Source organism: Heptranchias perlo, chromosome 13 (genome assembly GCF_035084215.1).
Source record: "Heptranchias perlo isolate sHepPer1 chromosome 13, sHepPer1.hap1, whole genome shotgun sequence".
Taxonomy (NCBI): domain Eukaryota; kingdom Metazoa; phylum Chordata; class Chondrichthyes; order Hexanchiformes; family Hexanchidae; genus Heptranchias; species Heptranchias perlo.
Genome location: NC_090337.1, coordinates 1,325,336 through 1,350,937, shown reverse-complemented (window position 1 = coordinate 1,350,937; position 25,602 = coordinate 1,325,336). Strand labels below are relative to the sequence as shown.

Here is a 25,602-nt window from a genome sequence, read left to right as displayed (position 1 = left end):
TAACAGAACCTCTACACTACTGTATGAGGAGGTGGTAGGGGAAGGAAACTCACCGAGAGTGCAAGACCCTGGGGGATGGAGTAAGGGGGGAGAGTGGATAAATCGGGAAGTACTGGTTTAGTGAGGCTGAAGTTGGGTTTCCGAGCTCGGGTACTGAGGAAGGCAAAGAAACCGATGGAACTTTTTCAAAAGTGCCTCAAGTTTGAGGCAGAGTGGAAGATGTCACAGACAGAGGGGTATTTACAAATATCAGATCAATAGTTGGTGATTCCTGCTTCCTTTTCTGGATTGTGTCCCAAGCTCTGCTCGGTCTCCTCAAATATTAAACGTCCACAGCCAATCACATCAATGGGTCGTTCCTGATTTACTAAAATGCATTGGACTTTCTGACAACTGGAGGGTCTGACACCAGGAGCCAGAGTCACTGGAGAGTGTAACGCGAAGAGCCAGAGTCACTGGAGGGTGTAACACGAAGAGCCAGAGTCACTGGAGGGTGTAACGCGAAGAGCCAGAGTCACTGGAGGGTGTAACACAAAGAGCCAGAGTCACTGGAGGGTGTAACACAAAGAGCCAGAGTCACTGGAGGGTGTAACACAAAGAGCCAGAGTCACTGGAGGGTGAAACTTGAAGAGCCAGAGTCGCTGGAGGGTGTAACACGAAGAGCCAGAGTCACTGGAGGGTGTAACACGAAGAGCCAGAGTCACTGGAGACAATTTGCCATCAGATTAAACCTTTATAAAACACTGGGTTAGGCCTCAGTTGGAGTATTGTGTTCAATTCTGGGGACCACACTTTAGGAAGGATGTGAAGGCCTTAGAGAGGGTGCAGAGGAGATTTACTAGAATGGTACCAGGGATGAGGGACTTCAGTTATGGGGAGAGACTGGAGAAGCTGGGATTGTTCTCCTTAGAGCAGAGAAGGTTAAGGGGAGATTTGATCGAGGTGTTCAAAATCATGAGTGGTTTTGACAGAGTAAATAAGGAGAAACTGTTTCCAGTGGCAGGAGGGTCGGTAACCAGAGGACACAGATTTAAGGTGATCGGCAAAAGAGCGAGAGGTGACTCGAGGAAAAAAATATTCCGCAGTGAGTTGTTGTTCTGATCTGGAATGCGCTGCCTGAAAGGGCGGTGGAAGCAGATTCAATAATAACTTTCAAAAGGGAATTGGATAAATACTTGTAGGGAAAAAATTTGCAGGGCTTTGGGGAAAGAGCAGGGGAATGGGACTAATTGGATAGCTGTTTCAAAGAGCCAGCACAGGCATGATGGACCGAATGGCCTCCTTCTGTGTTGTAACCTACTATGGTACTATGGCACTGAGATAGTCTCCAACCCAAAGTCTTAAAGACCGACCACGCAAGGGGGCGGCAGTTCGGAGATTGTACAATTGTCCAGATGGTGGTTTTTGTCACTTTAGATAATTGATGTGTTTGAGAAAGGGAAATGGTTTGTTAATGGATGGAAACTTTCTGGACCCCTCCTCCTGCTGTGTGATCAGGGTGTGAGAGTGGGTTTAAAAGGACAGAAGGAGCAGAGCTGCCCACAGTCTGAGTGCTGAAGCTCCTGGCACCATTCAAACCGTTTACAGCCTGTGCTTCCTTCGACCTCCTTGTTCCGAGATGTGGAGCAGCCGTATTCAATGTGGTCTCACCCTCCTCTCCATCGCCCTGGCAGCGCTGAGCATCAACGCGGCTCCCACAGACAGCAGGAATCGCAAAACCCTCCAGAAATCAATGGCTCAGGTAAGAAAGAGTCTCGAACTCATCGATCTCACAATATCTGCCAGCAGGACAAATATTTCTATTGTAAGAGTAACAATAATTTGATATATAATCCACCAGAAAATCCAAACCTTCAAATCGAGCAGCTGGTGACGATGGATTGTATCCAGATTCTAATGAATAAAATGTACAACAGCCACATTAGTCTATCACAGGTTACTAAAAGAAAGAAGAAAGAAAGATTGCATTTATATAGCGACCGAGGATGCCCCAAAGCACTTTACAGCCAATGAAGTACTTTTGAAGTGTAGTCACTGTTGTAAAGTAAGAAATGCAGCAGTCAATTTGCACACAGAAAGATCCCACAAACAGCAATGTGATAATAAACAGATAGTCTGTCTTTAGTGATGTTGGTTGAGGGATAAATATTGGCCAGAACTTTGGGGAAAACTCCCCTGCTCTTCTTCAAAATAGTGGCCATGGGATCTTTTACATCCACCTGAGGGCAGATGGGGCCTCGGTTTAACATCTCATCCGAAATGCAGCACCTCCGACAGTGCAGCACTCCCTCAGTACTGACCCTCTGACAATGCAGCACTCCCTCAGTACTGACCCTCCGACAGTGCTGCACTCCCTCAGTACTGACCCTCTGACAGGGCAGCACTCCCTCAGTACTGACCCTCTGACAGTGCAGCACTCCCTCAGTACTGACCCTCCGACAGTGCAGCACTCCCTCAGTACTGACCCTCTGACAGGGCAGCACTCCCTCAGTACTGACCCTCCGACAGTGCAGCGCTTCCTCAGTACTGACCCTCCGACAGTGCGGCCCTCCCTCAGTACTGACCCTCTGACAGGGCAGCACTCCCTCAGTACTGACCCTCTGACAGGGCAGCACTCCCTCAGTACTGACCCTCCGACAGTGCGGCCCTCCCTCAGTACTGACCCTCTGACAGGGCAGCACTCCCTCAGTACTGACCCTCTGACAGTGCTGCACTCCCTCATACTGCACTGGAGGGTCAGCCTGGATTTTGTGCTCAAATCCCTGGAGTGGGATTTGAACTCTCGGAGGTGAGAGAGTCACCCACTGAACCACCGCTGATAATCCCATGTTGTACTCAATCTTGTACAGTCACTTGGATTATGATTATTTCCCCCCTTCCCCGGTAATAGTTTGCCTGGATCACAGCCAGTCCTATTGGTTCAAATCCCGATGAGTTTGAACACTTTGATTGGACTGTAATTGTATTTAATGAAAAGGGCTCAGGAATCCTCAACACCTGGACTCGGTCTCAATTTTTTTTTTAAAGTTTATAATCCAATTAAATAAATGTTAGAATCTGACATTTTGTTCGATGTGGAATCCTCAGAACAGAGACGGCTCGAATTTGAATACAGCTCAGTAAGGGGGCGGGCTTTAAATGTAACCCCGCCCACCTCAACTGTGAGGCAAACAGTGGCCCCCAACTGACGGATTAAATAAAGCTTTAAAACTCCAGCTGCGTTTGGGGCTGATTAAAACAACAATGCATGAAATGTGCAGGAAGTCCGTCAATATCTGAAAGACAAAAAAAGAAAGACTTGTATTTCTATATCGCCTGTTCACAACTTCAGGACGTCCCAAAGCGCTTTACAGCCAATGAAGTATGTTTTGAAGTGTAGTCACTGTTGTAATGTAGGAAATGCAGTAGCAAATTTGCGCACAGCAAGATCCCACAAACAGCAAAGGGATAATGACCAGATAATCTGTTTTGGTGATGTTGTTTGAGGGATAAAAAGTGGCCGTAGGATTTTTTACATCCACCTGAGAGGGCAGACAGGCCTCGGTTTAATGTCTGATCTGAAAGTTGGCACCTCTGACATTACAGCACTCCCTCAGTACTGAACTCAGGTATCAGCCTGGGTTATTGGGTTTAAGTCTCTGGAGTGGGACCCAAACCGATAACCTTCTGACTCAGAGGTGAGAATGCTGCCCACTGAGCCACGGCAGACACCGAACAAGGATGGTTAACTGTCAAGTGTTTGAAAGGAACTGACCCAAACACTAGCCTGGATCTCTGTCTCTCCCAGACGCTGATAGAGGTAGATAAATTGAGGGCACAAATAGCAGTAAATGGGTATGATCTAATTGCCATTACAGAGACGTGGCTGCAGGGTGACCAAGGCTGGGAACTGAATATTCAAGGATATCCGACATTTAGGAAGGACAGGCAAAAAGGAAAAGGAGGTGGGGTAGTGCTGTTAATAAAGGATGAGATCAGTGCAATAGTGAGAAAGGATCTTGGCTCAGAAGATCAAGATGTAGAATCAGTTTGGGTGGAGCTAAGAAACAGCAAGGGGCAGAAAACATTGGTGGGAGTTGTTTATAGGCCATCAAACAGTCGTGGTAATGTGAGGCACGGTATAAAGCAGGGAATTAGAAGTGCGTGTAACAAGGGTAATACAGTAATCATGGGGGACTTTAATCTACATGTAGATTGGGCAAACCAAATTAGCACTAATACTGTGGAGGACAAATTCCTGGAATGTACATGAGATGGTTTTCTAGATCAGTATGTTGAGGAACCAACTGGGGAACAGACTATTTTAGATCTAGTATTGTGCAATGAGAAAGGGTTAATTAATAATCTTGTTGTAAAGGAGCCCTTAGGGAAGAGTGACCATAATATGATAGAATTCTTCATTAAGTTTGAAAGTGATGTAATTCAATCCAAAACTAGGGTCTTAAATCAAAGGAAACTACGAAGGTTTGAGGCACAAGTTGGCTGTGGTTGATTGAGGAACTCCATTAAAAGGTATGATGATAGACAGGCAATGGCTGGCATTTAAAGAATTAATACATAATTTGCAACAAATATATATTCCTTTAAGGCACAAAAAACAAACAGGAAAAGTGGTCCAACCGTGGCTAACAACAGAAATTAAAGATAGTATTAAATCAAAGGAAGAGGCAAATAAAGTTGCCAGAAAAAGCTGTAAGCCTGAGGATTGGGAGCATTTTAGAATTCAGCAAAGAAGGAGCAAGAAATTGATAAAGAGGGAAAATAGAATATGAGAGTAAACTAGCGAGAAACATAAAAATGGACTGTAAAGTTTCTTTTGGTATGTAAAACCATAGAAGCATAGAAAAGATACAGCACAGAAGGGGGCCATTTGGCCCATCGTGTCCGTGCTGGCTCGAAGAACAACCAGGTGCCCATTCTAATCCCACCTTCCAGCACCCGGTCCGTAGCCCTGCAGCTTACAGCACTTTAGGTGCAGGTCCAGGTACTTTTTAAAAGAGTTGAGGGTCCCTGCCTCTACCACCAATTCGGGCAGCGAATTCCATACACCCACCACCCTCTGGGTAATAAAGTTTTTCCTCATGTCCCCTCTAATCCTTCCGCCAATCAGCTTAAATCTGTGTCCTCTAGTTCTTGAACTCTCCGCTAGGGGAAACAGGTACTTCCTGTATACTCTATCATAATTTTGTACACCTCAATCATGTCTCCCTTCAGCCTCCTCTGCTCCAAGGAAAACAACCCCAGCCGATCCAATCTCTCCTCGGAGCTGCAATTTTCAAGCCCTGGCAACATTCTTGTAAATCTTCTCTGCACTCTCTCCAGAGCAATTACGTCCTTCCTGTAATGTGGTGACCAGAACTGTGCACAATACTCCAGCTGTGGCCTTACCAGCGTTTTATACAGTTCCATCATTACATCCCTGCTTTTGTACTCTATACCTCGGCTAATAACGGAGAGCATTCCGTATGCCTTCTTCACAACCTTATCTACCTGTACTGCCACCTTCAGGGACCTGTGCACATGCACTCCAAGATCTCTCACTTCCTCTACCCCTCTCAATATATTCCCGTTTACTGTGTATTCCCTTTTACTGTTTGCCCTCCCTAAGTGCATTACCTTACACTTCTCCGGGTTGAACTCCATTTGCCACTTTTCCGCCCACTCCACCAACCCATTGATATCTTCTTGGAGTCTACAGCTATCCTCTTCACTATCAACTACACGGCCAATTTTTGTGTCGTCTGCAAATTTGCCAATCATGCCCCCTACATTCAAGTCCAAATCATTAATATATACCACAAACAGCAAGGGACCCAACACTGAGCCCTGTGGCACACCACTGGAAAAAGGAAAAGACTGGCGAAGGCAAATGTGGGTCCTTACAGACAGAGACGGGAGAGTTTATAATGGAGAATATGGAAATGGCAGAGAAATTAAACAAATACTTTGTGTCTGTCTTCACGGAAGAGGACACAAAAAACCTCCCGGAAATTCTGGAGAACCAAGGGTCTGGCGAGAATGAGGAACTGAAAGAAATTAGTATTAGTAAAAAAACAATACCAGAGAAAGTCAATAAATCCCAAGGACCTGATGATCTACATCCCAGTGTTTTGAAAGAGGTGGCTATAGAGATAGTGGATGCATTGAACATAAGAACATAAGAAATAGGAGCAGGAGTAGGCCAATCGGCCCCTCGAGCCTGCTCCGCCATTCAATAAGATCATGGCTGATCTGATCCTAACCTCAAATCTAAGTTCATGTCCAATTTCCTGCCCGCTCCCCGTAACCCCTAATTCCCTTTACTTCTAGGAAACTGTCTATTTCTGTTTTAAATTTATTTAATGATGTAGTTTCCACAGCTTCCTGGGGCAGCAAATTCCACAGACCTACTACCCTCTGAGTGAAGAAGTTTCTCCTCATCTCAGTTTTGAAAGAGCAGCCCCTTATTCTAAGATTATGCCCCCTAGTTCTAGTTTCACCCATCCTTGGGAACATCCTTACCGCATCCACCCGATCAAGCCCCTTCACAATCTTATATGTTTCAATAAGATCGCCTCTTGGTGATCATCTTCCAAAATTCTATAGATTCTGAAATGGTTCCTTCAGATTGGAGGGTAGCAAATGTAACCCCACTATTTAAGAAAGGAGGGAAAGAGAAAACAGGGAACTACGGACCTATTGGCCTGACATCAGTAGCAGGGAATTGCAAGAATCTGTTATTAAGGATGCGATAACAGGACAAATAGCAAGGGAAAGAAATCACTGGTGGGAGTAGTATATAGGCCCCCTAACAGTAGCTACACTGTAGGGCAAAATATAAATCAGGAAATAAGGGGGGCTTGTAAAAAAGGTAATGCAATAATCATGGGCGATTTTAACTTTCACATAGATTGGACAAATATAATTGGAGTTCATAGAATGTATTAGGGACTGTTTTTTAGACCAATACGTCGGGGAAGCAACCAGGGAACAGGCCATTTTGGATCTGGTAATGGGTAACGAAACAGGATTAATTAATGATCTCAAAGTAAAGGATCCCTTGGGAAGCAGTGATCATAACATGATAGAATTTCACATCCAGTTTGAGAGCGAGGATCTTGGGTCTGAAACTACTGTATTAAACTTAAATAAGGGCAATTATAAAGGAATGAGGGTGGAATTGGCTAAAGTGGACTGGGTAAACAGATTAGATGGTATGATGGTGGATAAGCAGTGGCAAACATTTAAAAAGATATTTTATGACTCGCAACAAAAATATATCCCTGTGAGGAGGAAAGACTCCACAAAAAGGGTGAACTGACCATGGCTAACTAAGGAAGTCAAGGATGGTATCAGGTTAAAAGAAAAAGCATACAACATGGCAAAGATTACTGGTAAACCCGAAGATTGGGAAAACTTTAAAAACCAGCAAAGGATGACTAAAAGAATAATAAAGAGGGAGAAAATAAATTATGAGAGTAAACTAGCAAGAAATATAAAAACTGACAGTAAAAGCTTCGACAAGTATATGAAAAGGAAGAGGGTAGCTAAAGTAAACATTGGTCCCTTGGAGGATGAGACTGGAGAAATAATAATGGAAAACAAGGAGATGGCAGAGGAATTGAACAGATATTTTGTATCTGTCTTCACAGTAGAAGACACTAATAATATACCAATAATAGGAGAAAATCAAGGGGCAAAGGGGAGGGAGGAACTAAAAACAATCACTATCACTAGAGAAAAAGTACTAGGTAAACTAATGGGTCTAAAGGCTGACAAGTCCCCTGGACCTGATGGCTTGCATCCGAGGGTCTTAAAGGAAGTGGCTACAGAGATAGTGGATGCATTGGTTGTAATCTTCCAGAATTCACCAGATTCTGGAAAGGTCCCAGCGGATTGGAAAACCGCAAACGTAACACCCCTATTCAAGAAGGGAGTGAGACAGAAAGCAGGTAACTATAGACCAGTTAGCCTAACATCTGTCATTGGGAAAATGCTAGAATCCATTATTAAGGAAGTAGTAGCAGGACATTTGGAGACTCATATTTCTTCACTCAGAGGGTGGTGAACCTGTGGAATTCTCTACCACAGAAGGCAGTGGAGGCCAAGTCATTAGATGTATTCAAGAAGGAGATAGATATATTTCTTAATGCTAAAGGGATCAAAGGATATGGGGAAAAAGCGGGAACAGGGTACTGAGTTAGACGATCAGCCATGATCATTTTGAATGCCGGAGCAGCCCCGAAGGGCCGAATGGCCTACCCTTGCTCCTATTTTCTGTGTTTCTATGATTCTATGATTCATAAATGACAGGCACTTTGCCCAGACCCACGTCCCGCCTTCTTGCAGGAGAAGGTGGCGCATATCAGCAGGCAGCAAGTGGCAGCGGCATTCAGCCCCTTGAGCCTGTTCCGCCATTCAATGAGATCATGGTGGATCTGTGACCTAATTCCATATACCCGCCTTAGCCCCATATCCCTTAATATCCTTGGTTCACAGAAATCTATCAATCTCAAATTTAGAATTCACAATTGAGCGAGCATCAACTGCCGTTTACAGAAGAGCTTCCCAAACTTCTCCCTCCCTTTTCATGTAGAAACATTTCCTAACTTCACTCCTGCACGTCCTGGCTCTAAATATTAGGCTATGTCCCTGCGTCCTCATGTTCAAGTCTAGGAGACCTCCAAAAACAGTTACAAATATCTCGGCAGCCAGAAGCAATAATCCAGCCACTAACCTGTAAATCCTGCATGGTCCCTTTAAATAGCGCTGGTGGGGGGTCCTCCAGGCACTCTAATACATGTTCAGATGGTCGTGGTTAAGACTGTGCGTTGAGTTCAGCGTTAAGTCCCAAAATGGTGTCTATCACTTTAAATCAGCGTTGTACACTGATTGAAGCCATTTTCTCCCCACTTTACACGTTTCCAGAGTTCGTTATCGGCGCCTGCGCTAACTCCTATACCAAGATGGCGTCTGGCGCACGTCACACTGGAAACGTGCGTGCGCATCCAAGACGCCATCTTGGATGTGGGAGAGGCCGTGTAGTGCTGAAACAACGGGCGTTACGCGGCCCAATTTAGCGCTATCTCCTCCTGCAAGAAAGCAGGACGTGGGTCTGGGTGATGTGCCTGTCATTTATGAATAGCTGCCAGTGTGTGTGGCCTGTGAGTTGTGGTTCGGTGGCTTGCAACAGTGGCAATGTGTGAGGGTGAGAGGAAGCATCTGATTTGAAGAGTTGAGTTCTGGTGGAAAGAGTTTGTTGGTGGGTGGGTGTTGGGGGGTTTAGTCCGTGGAGGAGTGGGTGCGGCTCGTGGTGCAGTTGGTAGGAGATGCCACTTGACAGTTGACCTCACTCACCTTAACCACTCATGTCAAAGCATTGAACTTCCTCCTGTACTGCATCCATATTCATGATGCTGTGAGCCTGGCATTGACTTCATCCCCTACTGCCTCCCACTGCCTTTTGGGTGCATGTCTGGAGGGCCTCTTGCCCCCCCCCTCCCCCGGCAGATGTAGGATGTCCCTCCTTCTGTCCATCTCTTGCACCAAGGCCTCTGATGCATCAGCAGAGAACCTTGCTGTACGGACTCTCAGATCGGCAGATTGGTGAGGTCTGGCAAGCAGATTGGAGGATGTGGGATTTTGTGGTGCACAACCTTTATTCAATATTTTAACATAACTCATCAGTGTGTAAACATAGGGATGGGAGCTGCATCTGTGCTTTACGTGTGTGATGTCTGATCTCCGTTCAGACTCCGTGCAGACAGCAGGCTGTTACATTCAGCAACTAACAGGTACCAGCTACCTTTAAGAGATTTCTAACAGTCAGCCTGCCTTTAAGAGATTGGAGCACCCCCTGCTGGTGGAAAGTGTGAATTGCATGGAATGCTCGATCAACGCTGATTTCCAACGCAGATCGCAGGTGAGTCCTCAGGCCTGACGAAAACCTCGTCCTGCCTGCACAGGGACCATTGGGCGCTGGGATCGTGCTGCCCCCGCCCAAAAACAGGCCCTATCCAATCTTTCCCCCATAGTCACAGAATAAGGGGTCGCCCGTTTAAGACGGAAATGAGGAGTAATTTCTTCTCCCAGAGGGTCGTGAATCTTTGGAATTCTTTACCCCAAAAAGCTGTGGAGGCTGAGTCATTGAATACATTCAAGGCTGAGTTAGACAAAAGGGAGTTAAAGGATATGGGGAAAGGGCGGGAATGTGGATTTGAGGTCAAAATCAGATCAGACATGATGTCGCTGAATGGAGGAGCAGGCTCGAGGGGCCGAATGGCCTACTCCTACTCCTATCTCTTTTGGTCTTATGGGCATTAAAAATTAATTATAGGATTTGGCAGAGTCAACATGGATTTATGAAAGGAAAATCATGTTTGACAAACCTATTGGAGTTCTTTGAGGATGTAACTAGTAGAATAGATAAGGGGGAACCAGTGGATGTGGTGTATTTGGATTTTCAGAAGGCTTTCGATAAGGTCCCACACAGGAGGTTGGTGAACAAAGTTAGAGCACATGGAATTGGGGGAAATATACTGGCATGGATTGAGAATTGGTTAACAGACAGAAAACAGAGAGTAGGAATAAACGGGTCTTTTTCAGGTTGGCAGACAGTGACTAGTGGGGTATCGCAGGGATCAGTGCTTGGGCCCCAGCTATTCACAATATATATCAATGATTTGGATGAGGGAACCAAATGTAATATTTCCAAGTTTGCTGCTGACACAAAACTAGGTCGGAATGTGAGTTGAGAGGAGGATGCAAAGAGGCTTCTCGGGGATATGGACAGGCTAAGTGAGTGGGCAAGAACATGGCAGATGGAATATAATGTGGAAAAATGTGAAGTTATCCACTTTGGTAGGAAAAACAGAAATGCAGCGTATTTTTTAAATGGTGAGAGATTGGGAAATGTTAATGTTCAAAGGGACCTGGGTGTCCTTGTACACCAGTCACTGAAAACTAACATGCCGATTCAGCCAGCAATTAGGAAGGCAAATGGTATATTTGAGTACAGGAGCAAGGATGTCTTACTGCAGTTATACAGGGCCTTGGTGAGACCACACCTGGAGTATTGTGTACAATTTTGGTCTCCTTACCTAAGAAAAGATATACTTGCCATAGAGGGAGTGCAGGGAAGGTTCACCAGACTGATTTCTGGGATTGTCATATGAGGAGAGATTGAGCACACTAGGCCTGTATTCTCTAGAGTTTAGAATTTTACTTAATTCTCTAGAGTTTATAATTTTACTTAAGAATGCAATATCCACATCACCGTGAACAATGAGGTACAGTATGGGAGGTCAGCAAATATTTCTCACTGAGCTCACACTTCCTGCAGCTATTAACTGGAACAGTTAGAGATCAGTGGATTGCAGTGAGCTGAAATTCCATGTGTGAAGTGTCCTTTACTCAGTTCTGCCCACTTACTGAAGAGCTCAGTAAATAAATGCTCAACTGAGGAAATAAATGTCAAAATTGTTCTTATTCGCTCAGCTGTTGCTCAAATAAAAGTAAATATTCTATTTCTTCAGTCACAGGACGAATCAGAGATAAAGTGCATTCAATTAACCCAATAAAATGGTGCATGAGATGGACCTAGTTTCCTCATTTACACAAAACAAGGGTCGATCATGAATATTTCACTCACCCTTGTGCTGAATTAAGTCGGAGTGAGTGCACTTTCTGTGTACCCTGAAGTGAGTGCTCTCTCTGTGTATTCTGCAGTGAGTGTACTCTCTGTGTACTCTGCAGTGAGTGTACTCTCTGTGTACCCTGCAATGAGGCTGGAGCAATGGTGCAGGAGGGAGGGCTTCAGATTCCTGGGGCATTGGGACCAATTCTGGGGCAAGAGGGACCTGTTCAAGATGGACGGGTTGCACCGTAACAGAGCTGGGACCAATGTCCTCGCGGGGAGGTTCACTAGTGCTGTGGGGGAGGGTTTAAACTAATTTGGCTGGGGGATGGGCACTAGGATGAAGCATTTGAGGGGAGAAACAAGGTACACAGAGGACTGGGAGGGACAAGTAGCACTAGAGTAAAGAATAGTTCAGAAATAGGAGGGATCAAACAGGGGAGAAATGCAAAGCAGACTAAGTGGATTTGGTGTGCATGTGTGTAAATGCATGGAGTGTGGTAAATAAGGTTGGTGAGCTTCAGGCACAAGTAGCCACATGTGATTGTGATATAATGACAATAGTAGAGACCTGGCTCAAGGAAGGGGAGGATTGAGAACTTGATATTCCTGGTTACATGGTATTTAGGAAAGATAGGAAAGGAAAGAAAAGGAGGCGGGATGGCAGTATTGATTAAAGATACTGTTACAGCACTGGAAAGGGATGATGTACTTGAGGGTTCAAAGACAGAATCTATTGGTTAGAATTAAGGAACAATAGAGGAGCTATTACTCTACTGGGTGTATACTATAGGCCAACAAATAGTGGGAAGGAGATAGAGGAGCAAATTTGCAGGCAAATTGCAGAAAAATGCAAGAACTTTAGAGTAGTGATAATGGGGGACTTCAATTATCCCAATATAGACTGGGACAGGATCAGTGTAAAGGGCAAAGAGGGGGAGGAATTCCTGAAATGTGTACACGAGAACTTTCTGGAACAATGTGTTTCCAGCCCAATGAGGGAGGAAGCAGTGCTGGATCTAGTTCTGGGGAATGAAGGGGGGCAGATGGAGTATGTTTCAGTGGGGGAGCATTTGGGGAACAATGATCATAATATCATTAGGTTTAGAATAGTTATGGAAAAGGACAAGGAACAATCAACAATAAAAATACCCAACTGGAGGAGGGCTAATTTCAATGAGTTGAAAGGGGATCAATGATTGGGTGGTAAAACAGTAAATGAACAATGGGAGGCCTTCAAGGAGGAGTTCGTTCGGGTACAGAGTGGACACATTCCCAGGAGGGGGAAAGGAAGGGCATCCAAAGCTAGAGCTCCCTGGGTGACTAAAGATACAGAGATTAAAATGAAACAGGAAAAGGAAGCTTATGATGAATATAAGGTTCATAATAGAGTAGAGAACCAGGCTGAATACAGAAAGTACAGAGGAGATCTAAAAAAGGGAATAAGAGGGGCAAAGGGAGAGTATGAGAATAGATTCACGGCTAACATAAAAGGGAACCCAAAAATCTTTTTATAAACATAGAAATAGTAAAAGGGTGGTCAAAGGAAGGGTGGGGCTGATTAGGGACAAAAAAGGAAATCTTCTTGTGGAGGCAGAGGGTGGGGTTGAGGCACTAAATGAATATTTCACATCGGTCGTCACTAGAGAAGAGGATGCTGCCATTGTAGCAGTAAAGGAGGAGGGAGCAGCGATATTGGATAGGATAAAAATAGATAAAGAGGAGGTGCTTAAAAGATCGGCAGTACTCAAAGTAGAAAAGTCACCCGGTCCAGATGTGAGGCATCCTCGGTCACTGAGGGAAGTAAGGGTGGAAATTGCGGAGACTCTGGCCACAATCTTCCAATCCTCCTTAGATATGGGGACGGTGCCAGAGGACTGGAGGATTGTAAATGTTACGCCCCTGTTCAAAAAAGGGGAGGGGGATAAACTCTATGAATTACAGGCCAGTCAGCCTAACGTCAGTGATGGGGAAACTTTTAGAGACAATAATCCGGGACAAAATTAATTGGCACTTGGAAAAGTCTGGGCCAATAAATGAAAGTCAGCACGGATTTGTTAAAGAGAAATTGTATTTGATTGAGTTCTTTGATGAAGTAACAGAGAGGGTTGATGAGAGTAGTGTGGTTGATGTTGTATATATTGGCTTTCAGAACGCATTTGATAAAGTGCCACATCATAGACTTGTTAGCAAAATGAAAGTCCATGGGATTAAAGGGGCAGTGGCAGCGTGGATACAAAATTGGACAGAAAGCAGATAGTGGTGAACGGTTGTTTTTCAGACTGGAGGGAAGTTTACAGTGGTGTTCCCCAGGGGTCAGTATTAGGACCACTGCTCTTTTTAATATACATTAGTGACCTGGACTTGGGTATAGAGGGTATAATTTCAAAGTTTGCAGATGACACGAAACTCAAACATTTTGTAATCTGTGATAAGGATAGTAACAGACTTCAGGAGGACATAGACAAACTAGTGAAATGGGCAGACACAGGGCAGATGCAATTTAACGCCGAGAACATAGGAACAGGAGTAGGCCATTTAGCCCCTCGAGCCTGTTCCGCCATTCAGTGAGATCATGGCTGATCTGTGATCTAACTCCATATACCCACCATGGCCCCATATCCCTTAATACCTTTGCTTAACAAAAATCTATCAATCTCAGATTTGAAATTAACAATTGAGCGAGCATCAACTGCAGTTTGCGGAAGAGAGTTCCAAACTTCTACCACCCTTTGTGTGTAGAAGCGTTTCCTAACTTCACTCCTGAAAGTCCTGGCTCTAATTTTTAGGCTGTGTCCCCGAGTCCTAGACTCCCCAACCAGCGGAAATAGTTTCTCTCTATCTACCCGATCAGTTCCCCTTAATATCTTGAAAACTTCAATCAAATCACCTCTCAATCTTCTAAATTCCAGGGAATATAACCCTAGTTTGTGGAATCTCTCCTCGTAATTTAACACTTGCAGTCCAGGTATCATTCTAGTAAATCTACGCTGCACTCCCTCCAAGGCCAATATTTCCTTCCTAAGGTGCGGTGCCCAGAACTGCTCACAGTACTCCAGGTGTGGTCTAACCAGGGTTTTGTATAGCTGCAGCATAACATCTGCCCCCTTGTACTCCAGTCCTCTAGATATAAAGGTCAGCATTCCAACAGCCTTTTTGATTATTTTCTGTACCTGTTCATGACATTTTAATGATCTATGTACATGGACCCCATGGTCTCTTTGGACCTCCACTGTTTTGAGCTTTTCACCATTTAGAAAGTACTCTGATTGATCCTTTTTAGGTCCAAAGTGGATGACCTCACACTTGCCTACATTGAAATCCATTTGCCACAGTTTTGCCCATTCACTTAATCTATTAATATCTCTCTGTAATTTTATGCTTCCATCTACACTGCTTACAATGCTGCCTATCTTTGTGTCATCAACAAACTTGGATATGTGACTCTCTATCCCGTCATCTAAATCATTAATAAATACAGTGAATAGTTGAGGCCCCAACACAGATCCCTGTGGGACACCACTGGTCACATCCTGTAAATTTGAGTACCTGCCCATTATCCTGACTCTCTGTCTCCTGCCGCTCAGCCAATTTCCTAACCACGTCAATAATTTGTCCTCAATTCCATGAGCTTCAACTTTAGCTAACAGTCTCTTATGAGGGATTTTATCGAATGCGTTCTGGAAGTCCATATAAACAACATCCATAGACATTCCTTACTCTTGTACTCCAACCCCCTTGCAATAAAGGGGGTTGGAGTACAAAGGAGAACCCCCTTCCAACATAGCATTTGCCTTCCTAATTGTTTGCTGTACCTGCATGTTAACTTTCTGTGTTTCATGTACAAGGACACCCAAATCCCTCTGACGACCACATTTTTAATAGTTTCTCACCATTTAAAAAATACTCTGTTTTTCTATTTTTCCTACCAAAGTGAATAACCTCACATTTCCCCACATTATACTCCATCTGCCACCTTCTTGCCCAATCACTCAACCTGTTGATATCCCTTTGCAGACTCTTTGGATCCTCCTCACAGCTTACTTTCCCACCCAGCTTTATATTGTCAGCAAACAAGGATACATTACACTCGGTCCCCTCATCTAAGTCATTAATATAGATTGTAAATAGCCGAGGCCCAAGCACTGATCCTTGCAGCACCCCACTGGTTACAGCCTGCCAACCTGAAAATGACCCATTTATTCCTACTCTCTGTTTTCTGTCCATTAACCAATCCTCAATCCAAGCTAATATATAACAAGTGGGGGACTTTAATCTGCATATAGACTGGACAAATCAAATTGGCAAATAGTTTGGAGGACAAGTTCATGGAATGTATTCGAGAAGGTTTCTTAGAGCAATACGTCATAGAACCAACCAGGGAACAGGCTATTTTAAATCTTGTGTTGTGTAATGAGATAGGGTTAATTAGTAATCTCACAGTAAAAGAACCTCTGGGGAAGAGTGATCATAATATGATAGAATTTCACATTGAGTTTGAAAGTAACGTACTTAAGTCAGAAACTAGAGTCTTAAACTTAAATAAAGCCAATTACATAGGTGGGTGAGTTGTCAAAGGTAGATTGGGAAATTAAGTTAAAGGGTTTGACAGTTCATAAGTAATGGCAAACATTTAAAAAAAAATTCAATATTCTCAACAAATATACATTCCATTGAGAAATAAAAACTCCACGGGAAGAATGATCCACCCGCGGCTAACTAAAGAAGTTAAGGAGAGGATTAGATTGAAACAAAAGGCCTATAATGTTGCCTGGAAGAGTAATAAGCCTGGGGATTGGGAGAGTTTTAGATACCAACAAAGGACGACCAAAAAATTGATAAAAAAGGAGAAAATAGAATATGAAAGTAAACTAGCAAGAGATATAAAAACGGATTGTAAGAGCTGCTACAAGTATGTAAAATGGAAGCGATAGTGGATGCATTGGTTATGATCTTCCAAAATTCCCTAGATTCTAGAACAGACCCAGTGGATTGGAAGGCAGCAAATGTAACCCCGTTATTCAAGAAAGGAGGGAGAGAGAAAACAGGGAACTACAGGCCAGTTAGCCTGACATCAGTCATCGGGAAAATGCTGGAATCCATTATTAAGGAAGTGGTAACAGGGCACTTAGAAAATCATAATATGATTAGCCAGAGTCAACATGGTTTTATGAAAGGGAAATCGTGTTTGACAAATTCATTAGAGTTTTTTGAGGATGTAACTAGCAGGGTAGATAAAGGGGAACCAGTGGATGTCGTATATTTGGATTTTCAAAAGGCATTCGATAAGGTGCCACATAAAAGGTTGTTACACAAGATAAGGGCTCATGGAGTTGTGGGTAATATATTCGCGTGGATAGAGGATTGGTTAATGGACAGAAAACAGAGAGTAGGGATAAACAGGTCATTTTCAGGTTGGCAGGCTGTAACTAGTGGGGTACCACAAGGATTGGTGCTTGGGCCACAGCTATTTACAATCTATATTAATGACTTAGATGAAGGGACTGAGTGTAATGTATCCAAGTTTGCTGACGATAGAAAGCTAGGTGGGAAAGCTTGTGAGGAGGACACAAAGAGTCTGCAAAGGGATATAGACAGGTTCAGTGAGTGGGCAAGAAGGTGGCAGATGGAGTATAATGTGGGGAAATGTGAGGTTATTCACTTTGGTAGGAAGAATAGAAAAACAGAATATTTTTTAAATGGTGAGAAACTATTGAATGTTGGTGTTCAGAGAGACTCGAGTGTCCTCGTACAAGAAACACAAAAAGTTAGCATGCAGGTACAGCAAGCAATTAGGAAGGCAAATGGCATGTTGGCCTTTATTGCAAGGGGGTTGGAGTACAAGAGTAAGGAAGTCTTACTGTAGTTGTACACGGCTTTAGTGAGACCTCACCTGGAGTACTGTGTACAGTTTTGGTCTCCTTGTCTAAGGAAGGATATACTTGCCTTAGAGGCGGTGCAACAAAGGTTCACTAGATTGATTCCTGGGATGAGAGGGTTGTCCTATGAAGAGAGCTTGAGTAGAATGGGCCGATACACTCTCTGGAGTTTAGAAGAATGAGAGGTGATCTCATTGAAACATATTGATTATAAGGGGGCTTGAGGGGTAGATGCTGAGAGATTGTTTCCCCTGGCTAGAGAGTCTAGAACTCCGGTGCATAATCGCAGGACACGGGGTCGGTCATTGAAGACTGAAATGAGGAGGAATTTCTTCACGCAGAGGGTTGTGAATCTTTGGAATTCTCTACCCCAAGGGGCTGTGGATGCTGAGTCATTGAGTATGTTCAAGGCTGAGATCGATAGATTTTTGGACTCTAGGGGAATCAAGGGATATGGGGATCGGGCGGGAAAGTGGTGTTGAGGTCGAAGATCGGCCATGATCTTACTGAATGGGGGAGCAGGCTCGAGGGGCCGAATAGCCTACTCCTGCTCCTATTTCTTATGTTTCTTATGTTCTTATTTCCTGTGTTGTTGGTCCCAATATGGACCACAATGACTGGATCCTCCCCCTTCCTCGCCAATATCCTTTCAAGCTGGTTGGAGATGTCCCTCACCCTGGCGCTAGGTAGGCAACATACCATGTGGGACTCTCGATCCTGCTTACAAAGGATGCTATCTGTCCCCCTAATTATCGAATCCCCTACAACTTCCACATGACGCTGCTCCTCCTCCTCCCCCCCTTTGGACAGCCTCCTGCTCCAGGGTTCCATGGTCAGCAATCTGGCTGTCCTTCCGACAGTCTTTATCCTTATCCTCACAGGTAGCAAGTACATTGTTGGATGGGATAAGTTTCTGTGGATCCTTGTTCTCGATCTCACCTGGGTTCCCCTTATCCTGTACACTATCAATCACACCAACTCGGTTCTGATCCTGTACCTCTCTACGAGGTGAGATCGAGGTTTGGAGCAAACTGTCCCGATACTCCTCCCCCTCCCTTATGTGTCGGAGTGTCTCCAACTCGCACTCCAGCTCAATGATTCTGAGCTGCAGAGATTCGAAGTGGAGACACCTACTGCAGATGTGTTCGCTCGGGACATTCTCGATGTCCATAAACTCCCACATACTGCAGTCCAGACACACAACCTGCTCTGCCATATCTTAGTCTATATTTATTTATCGATAATTACTTTTTGGTCTGTTTTGGTTTATTTTGCTTTTTAAAAAAAAATTAGCACCTCCTTCCCCTTCTACACCGAATTTCCACTCTCACCAAATTCTCAAGTTCCCACTCGGTTCACCACCCACTCTGTTCGATGCCCGCTCTGTGCTTCTGCAGAGAAGTGTGAAGTGATTCATTTTGATAGGAAAAATGAGGAGAGGTAATATAAACTAAATGGCACAATTTTAAAGAGGGTGCAGGAACAGAGAGACCTGGGGGTGTACGTATGCAAATCTTTGAAGTTGGCAAGACAAGTTGAGAAGGCTGTTAAAAAAGAATATGGGATTCTGGGCTTTGTAATAGAGGCATAGAGCACAAAAATATGGAAGTCATACCAAACCTTTATAAAACACTGGTTAGGCCCCAGTTGGAGTATTGTGTTTATTTCTGGGCACCACACTTTAGGAAGAAAGTGAAGGCCTTAGAGAGGGTGCAGAAGAGATTTACTAGAATGGTACCAGGGATGAGGGACTTCAGTTATGTGGAGAGACTGGAGAAGCTGGGATTGTTCTCCTTACAGCAGAGAAGGTTAAGGGCAGATTTGATAGAGGTGTTCAAAATCACAAAGGGTTTTGATAGAGTAAATAAGGAGAAACTGTTTCTTGTGGTAGATGGGTCGGTAACCAGAGGACACAGATTTAAGTTAATTGGCAAAAAAAACAGAGGCGACATAAGGAAAAAAAAATTTACACAGCGAGTTCTTCTGATCTGGAATTCACTGCCCGAAAGGATGGTAGATGCAGATTCAATAATAACTTTGAAAAGGGAATTGGATAAATACTTGAAGAGGAAATGTTTAGCAGGGCTATAGAAAAAGAGCGGGGGAGTGGGACTAATTGGATAACTCTTTCAAAGAGCCGGCATAGGCATGAAAGGCCGAATGGCCTCCTTCTGTACTATATCATTCTATGATTCTATACTCTCTGTGTACCCTGCAGTGAATGTACACTCTGTGTACCCTGCAGTGAGTGTACTCTCCGCGTATCCTGCAGTGGATGTACGTTCTGTGTACTCTGCAGTGAGTGTACTCTCCGTGTATCCTGCAGTGGGTGTACACTCTGTGTACTCTGCAGTGAGTGTACTCTCCATGTATCCTGCAGTGAGTGTACTCTCCATGTATCCTGCAGTGAGTGTACTCTCCATGTATCCTGCAGTGGGTGTACTCTCCATGTATCCTGCAGTGAGTGTACTCTCCATGTATCCTGCAGTGAGTGTACTCTCCATGTATCCTGCATTGGGTGTACTCTCCATGTATCCTGCAGTGAGTGTACTCTCCATGTATCCTGCAGTGAGTGTACTCTCCATGTATCCTGCAGTGGGTGTACTCTCCATGTATCCTGCAGTGAGTGTACTCTCCATGTATCCTGCAGTGGGTGTACTCTCCGTGTATCCTGCAGTGAGTGTACTCTCCATGTATCCTGCAGTGAGTGTACTCTCCATGTATCCTGCAGTGGGTGTACTCTCCGTGTATCCTGCAGTGAGTGTACTCTCCATGTATCCTGCAGTGGGTGTACTCTCCGTGTACTCAGCAGTGAGTGTACTCTCTGTGTATCCTGCAGTGAGTGTACGTTCCGTGGACTCTGCAGTGAGTGTACTCTCCGTGTACTCTGCAGTGAGTGTACTCTCCGCATATCCTGCAGTGGATGTACGTTCTGTGTACTCTGCAGTGAGTGTACTCTCCGTGTACTCTGTAGTGAGTGTACTCTCCGTGTAATCTGCAGTGAGTGTACTCTTCGTGTATCTTGCAGTGGGTTTACTCCCCATGTATCCTGCAGTGGGTTTACTCCCCATGTATCCTGCAGTGGGTGTACTCCCCGTGTATCCTGCAGTGGGTGTACTCTCTGTGTATCCTGCAGTGGGGATTGTGGATGCTTTGGTAATAATTTTCCAAAATTCTCTGGACTCGGCAAAGGTCCCGGCAGATTGGAAAACTGCTAATGTAACACCCTTATTTAAAAAGGGTAGTAGGCAGAAGGCTGGAAATTTTAGACCAGTTAGCCTAACATCTGTGGTGGGTAAAATTTTGGAGTCTATTATTAAGGAGACAGTAGCGGAACATTTGGATAAACATAATTTAATAGGACAAAGTCAGCATGGCTTTACGAAGGGGAAGTCATGTCTGACAAATTTGCTTGAGTTCTTTGAGGATATAACGTGCAGGGTGGATAAAGGGGAAACAGTGGATGTAGTGTATTTAGACTTCCAGAAGGCATTCGACAAGGTGCCACATAAAAGATTATTGCTCAAGATAAAGAATCACTGGATTGGGGGTAATATTCTGGCATGGGTGGAGGATTGGTTATCTAACAGGAAGCAGAGAGTTGGGATAAATGGTACATTCTCGGACTGGCAACCAGTAGCCAGTGGTGTTCCGCAGGGGTCGGTGCTGGGTCCCCAACTCTTTACAATCTATATTAACAATTTGGAGGAGGGGACCGAGTGTAACATATCAAAGTTTGCAGATGATACAAAGATGGGAGGGAAAGTAGAGAGTGAGGAGGACATAAAAAACCTACAAGGGGATATAGACAGGCTGGGTGAGTGGGCGGAGATTTGGCAGATGCAATACAATGTTGGAAAATGTGAGGTTATGCACTTTGGCAGGAAAAATCGGAGAGCAAGTTATTATCTTAATGGCGAGAAACTGGAAAGTACTGCAGTACAAAGGGATCTGGGGGTCCTAGTGCAAGAAGATCAAAAAGTTAGTATGCAGGTGCAGCAGGTGATCAAGAAGGCCAACGGAATGTTGGCTTTTATTGCTAGGGGGATAGAATATAAAAACAGGGAGGTATTGCTGCAGTTATATAAGGTATTGGTGAGACCGCACCTGGAATACTGCATACAGTTTTGGTGTCCATACTTATGAAAAGACATACTTGTTCTCGAGGCAGTACAAAGAAGGTTCACTCGGTTAATCCCGGGGATGAGGGGGCGTACATATGAGGAGAGGTTGAGTAGATTGGGACTCTACTCATTGGAGTTCAGAAGAATGAGAGGCGATCTTATTGAAACATATAAGATTGTGAAGGGGCTTGATCGGGTGGATGCGGTAAGGATGTTCCCAAGGATGGGTGAAACTAGAACGAGGGGGCATAATCTTAGGATAAGGGGCTGCTCTTTCAAAACTGAGATGAGGAGAAACTTCTTCACTCAGAGGGTGGTAGGTCTGTGGAATTTGCTGCCCCGGGAAGCTGTGGAAGCTACATCATTAAATAAATTTAAAACAGAAATCGACAGTTTCCTAGAAGTAAAGGGAATTAGGGGTTACGGGGAACGGGCAGGAAATTGGACATGATTTTAGATTTGAGGTTAGGACCAGATCAGCCATGATCTTATTGAATGGCGGAGCAGGCTCGAGGGGCCGATTGGCCTACTCCTGCTCCTATTTCTTATGTTCTTATGTTCTTATGTACTCTCCGTGTATCCTGCAGTGGGTGTACTCTCTGTGTATCCTGCAGTGGGTGTACTCTTTGTTGTTGACATCGTTCACAACATCTCACTTCGAGTAAGTACGAGACACTTGATAATGGAATATACGGAACAGACTTTATTCATATGCAGCATGGGTGATCAATCTATACCATTCACAGGAGTAGCTTTGAGTTTCTCTCTCTTTCGAGCTCTCCTACTAACCCTGGAAAAACCTACCCTTCTCTACACCTCAGTTTGCCGACTTCAAAGGTACAATTCAGAGTTCTGGTCACCCTATTATAGAAAGGATATTATTAAACTAGAAAGAGTGCAGAAAAGATTTACTAGGATGCTACCGGGACTTGATGGTTTGACTTATAGGGAGAGGTTAGATAGACTGGGACTTTTTTCCCTGGAGAGTAGGAGGTTAAGGGGTGATCTTATAGAAGTCTATAAAATAATGAGGGGCATAGATAAGGTAGATAGTCAAAATCTTTTCCCAAAGGTAGGGGAGTCTATAACGAGGGGGCATAGATTTAAGGTGAGAGGGGAGAGATACAAAAGGGTCCAGAGGGGCAATTTTTTCACTCAAAGGGTGGTGAGTGTCTGGAACGAGCTGCCAGAGGCAGTAGTAGAGGCGGGTACAATTTTGTCTTTTAAAAAGCATTTGGACAGTTACACGGGTAAGATGGGTATAGAGGGATATGGGCCAAGTGCAGGCAATTGGGACTAGCTTAGTGGTATAAACTGGGCGACATGGACATGTTGGGCCGAAGGGCCTGTTTCCATGTTGTAAACTTCTATGATTCTATGATTCTATTAGACTTAATGAATTATCTATTCTTGGATTCTTTCAAGAACAGCTTATTTACGTAATCTGTCCCGATTGCTTACTTCGAAGGGTGGAGTGCGTGAACAAGACTTCCTGACCCATCTGTTCTCTGACTCTTTCAAGAACAGTTTATTGACAGCTTATTTAACTAAACATCCAGTCTATCCCATGGTTAATTGATCCCTCTGCCTATGTTTATTGCACTAGTCATTAAAGTTATACACTATTCACTCATGGTCGATGTCGTCCCAGTCACTATTTCTTTGTACAGGCATCCCTTGTGGATCATTATCAGACCATATAATCTATCCTTCCTTCTCCGAGAAACCCCACTGGCTTCCTGTTTATCTTCAAAAGCTTGTTGCTCCATGACTAGTACCAGTTATACAGATCAATTCGATTACTAACCCTTAACTCTCCCACATAGCCAATATTTGTGTATCCTGCGGTGAGTGTGTTCTCTCTGTGTATCCTGCAAAGAGTGCACTCTCTGTGTACCCCGCAGTGAGTATACTCTCTGTACAGAGGGAGATAGAAGAGTAAATATGGAGGCAAATTTCTGAGAAGTGCAAAAACAATAGGGCAGTAATAGTCGGGGATTTCAACTACCCTAATATTAACTGGGATACAATCAGTGTGAATGGTATAGAGGGTGCAGAATTCTTAAATTGCATTCATGAGAACTTTTTTAGCCAGTACGAAGCAAACCCAACAAGAGAAGGGGCAGTTCTGGATTTAGTTTTAGGGAATGGAGCTGGGCAGGTAGAAGGGGTATCAGTGGGAGAGCATTTTGGTGGTCGTGATCATAATTCAGTTAGTTTTAGCATAGTTATGGAAAAGGACAAAGATCGAACAGGAGTTAAAGTTCCCAATTGGGGAAAGGCCAATTTTACTAAGCTCAGAAGTGATTTAGCAAAAATGGACTGGAAACAGCTACTTGAAGGTAAATCAGTGTCGGGGCAGTGGGAGGCTTTCAAGGGGAAGATTCAAGGGGTTCAGAGTAAACATGTTCCCACAAAGAAAAAGGGTGGGGCTGCCAAATCTAGAGCCCCCTGGATGACAAGGAGCATAGAGGGTAAGATAAGGCAGAAAAGGAAAGCTTATGTCAGACACCGAGAGCTCAATACTACAGAAAGCCGAGAGGAGTATAAAAAGTGCAGGGGTGAAATTAAAAAGGAAATTAGGAAAGCAAAGAGAGGGTATGAAAAAATACTGGCAAGTAAAATCAAGGAAAACCCAAAAATGTTTTATAAATACATTAAGAACAAGAGGATAACTAAGGAAAGAGTAGGGCCGATTAGAGACCAAAAAGGTAACTTGTGTGTGGAGGTGGAAGATATGGGTCTGGTTCTTAATGAATATTTTGCGTCTGTTTTCATAAAAGAGCGGGGTAGGGGGAATGCAGAGATTGTATTTAAGGAGGAAGAGTGTGAAATATTGGATGGGAGAGAAGAAGTATTAAGGGGATTAGCATCTTTGAAAGTGGATAAATCACCAGAGGTGTAGGGGAAGTGAGGGACCTTGGAGTGCATGTCCACAGATCCCTGAAGGTAGCAGGACAGGTCGATAAGGTGGTTAAAAAGGCATATGGGATACTTTCCTTTATTAGCTGAGGCATAGAATATAAGAGCAGGGAGGTTATGCTGGAACTGCATAAAACACTAGTTAGGCCGCAGCTTGAGTACTGTGTACAGTTCTGGTCACCACATTACAGGAAGGATGTGATTGCACTAGAGAGGGTGCAGAGGAGATTTACGAGGATGTTGCCAGGACTGGAGAATTTTAGCTATGAGGAAAGATTGGATAGGCTGGGGCTGTTTTCTTTGGAACAGAGGAGGCTGAGGGGAGATTTAATTGAGGTGTATAAAATTATGAGGGGACTAGATAGAGTGGATAGGGAGGACCTATTTCCCTTAGCAGAGGGGTCAGTGACCAGGGGGCATAGATTTAAGATTAGAGGGGAGCTGAGGAGAAATGTTTTCACCCAGAGGGTGGTGGGGGTCTGGAACTCACTGCCTGAGAGGGTGGGAGAGGCAGAAACCCTCAACTCATTTAAAAAGTACCTGGATGTGCACCTGAAGTGCCGAAACCCACAGGGCTACGGACCAAGTGCTGGAAAGTGGGATTAGGCTGGATAGCTCTTTTTCGGCCGGCATGGACACAATGGGACGAATAGCCTCCTTCTGTGCTGTAACTTTCTATGATTCTAGGATTCCATTTACCCTGTGGTGAGTGCACTCTCTGTGTACCCTGCAGTGAGAATACTCTCTATGTATCCTGCAGTGAGTGTACTCTCTGTGTACCCTGTAGTGAATGTACACTCTGTGTACCCTGTAGTGAGTGTACACTCTGTGTACCCTGTAGTGAGTGTACTCTCTATGTATCCTGCAGTGAGTGTACTCTCTGCGTATCCTGCGGTGAGTGTACTCTCTGTGTACCCTGCAGTGAGTGTACTCTCTGCGTATCCTACGGTGAGTGTACACTCAGTGTACCCTGCAGTGAGTGTTCTCTCTGTGTACCCTGTAGTGAGTGTACACTCTGTGTACCCTGTAGTGAGTGTACTCTCTGTGTACCCCATAGTGAGTG

The 25,602-nt window shown here is 44.3% G+C and overlaps 1 protein-coding gene across 1 annotated transcript in view; it reads left to right on the top strand.

The window, feature by feature from the left end:
• The first annotated feature begins 1,521 nt into the window (after window positions 1-1,521).
• The window catches only part of LOC137330959 (somatostatin-1-like), a 45,206-nt gene continuing 21,125 nt past the window's right edge, over window positions 1,522-25,602 (top strand). Inside the window, exon 1 of the mRNA XM_067994539.1 lies at window positions 1,522-1,741. Coding sequence (XP_067850640.1) covers window positions 1,619-1,741 — 123 coding nt within the window. The 5' untranslated portion in view covers window positions 1,522-1,618. The remainder of the gene's footprint in view (window positions 1,742-25,602) is intronic.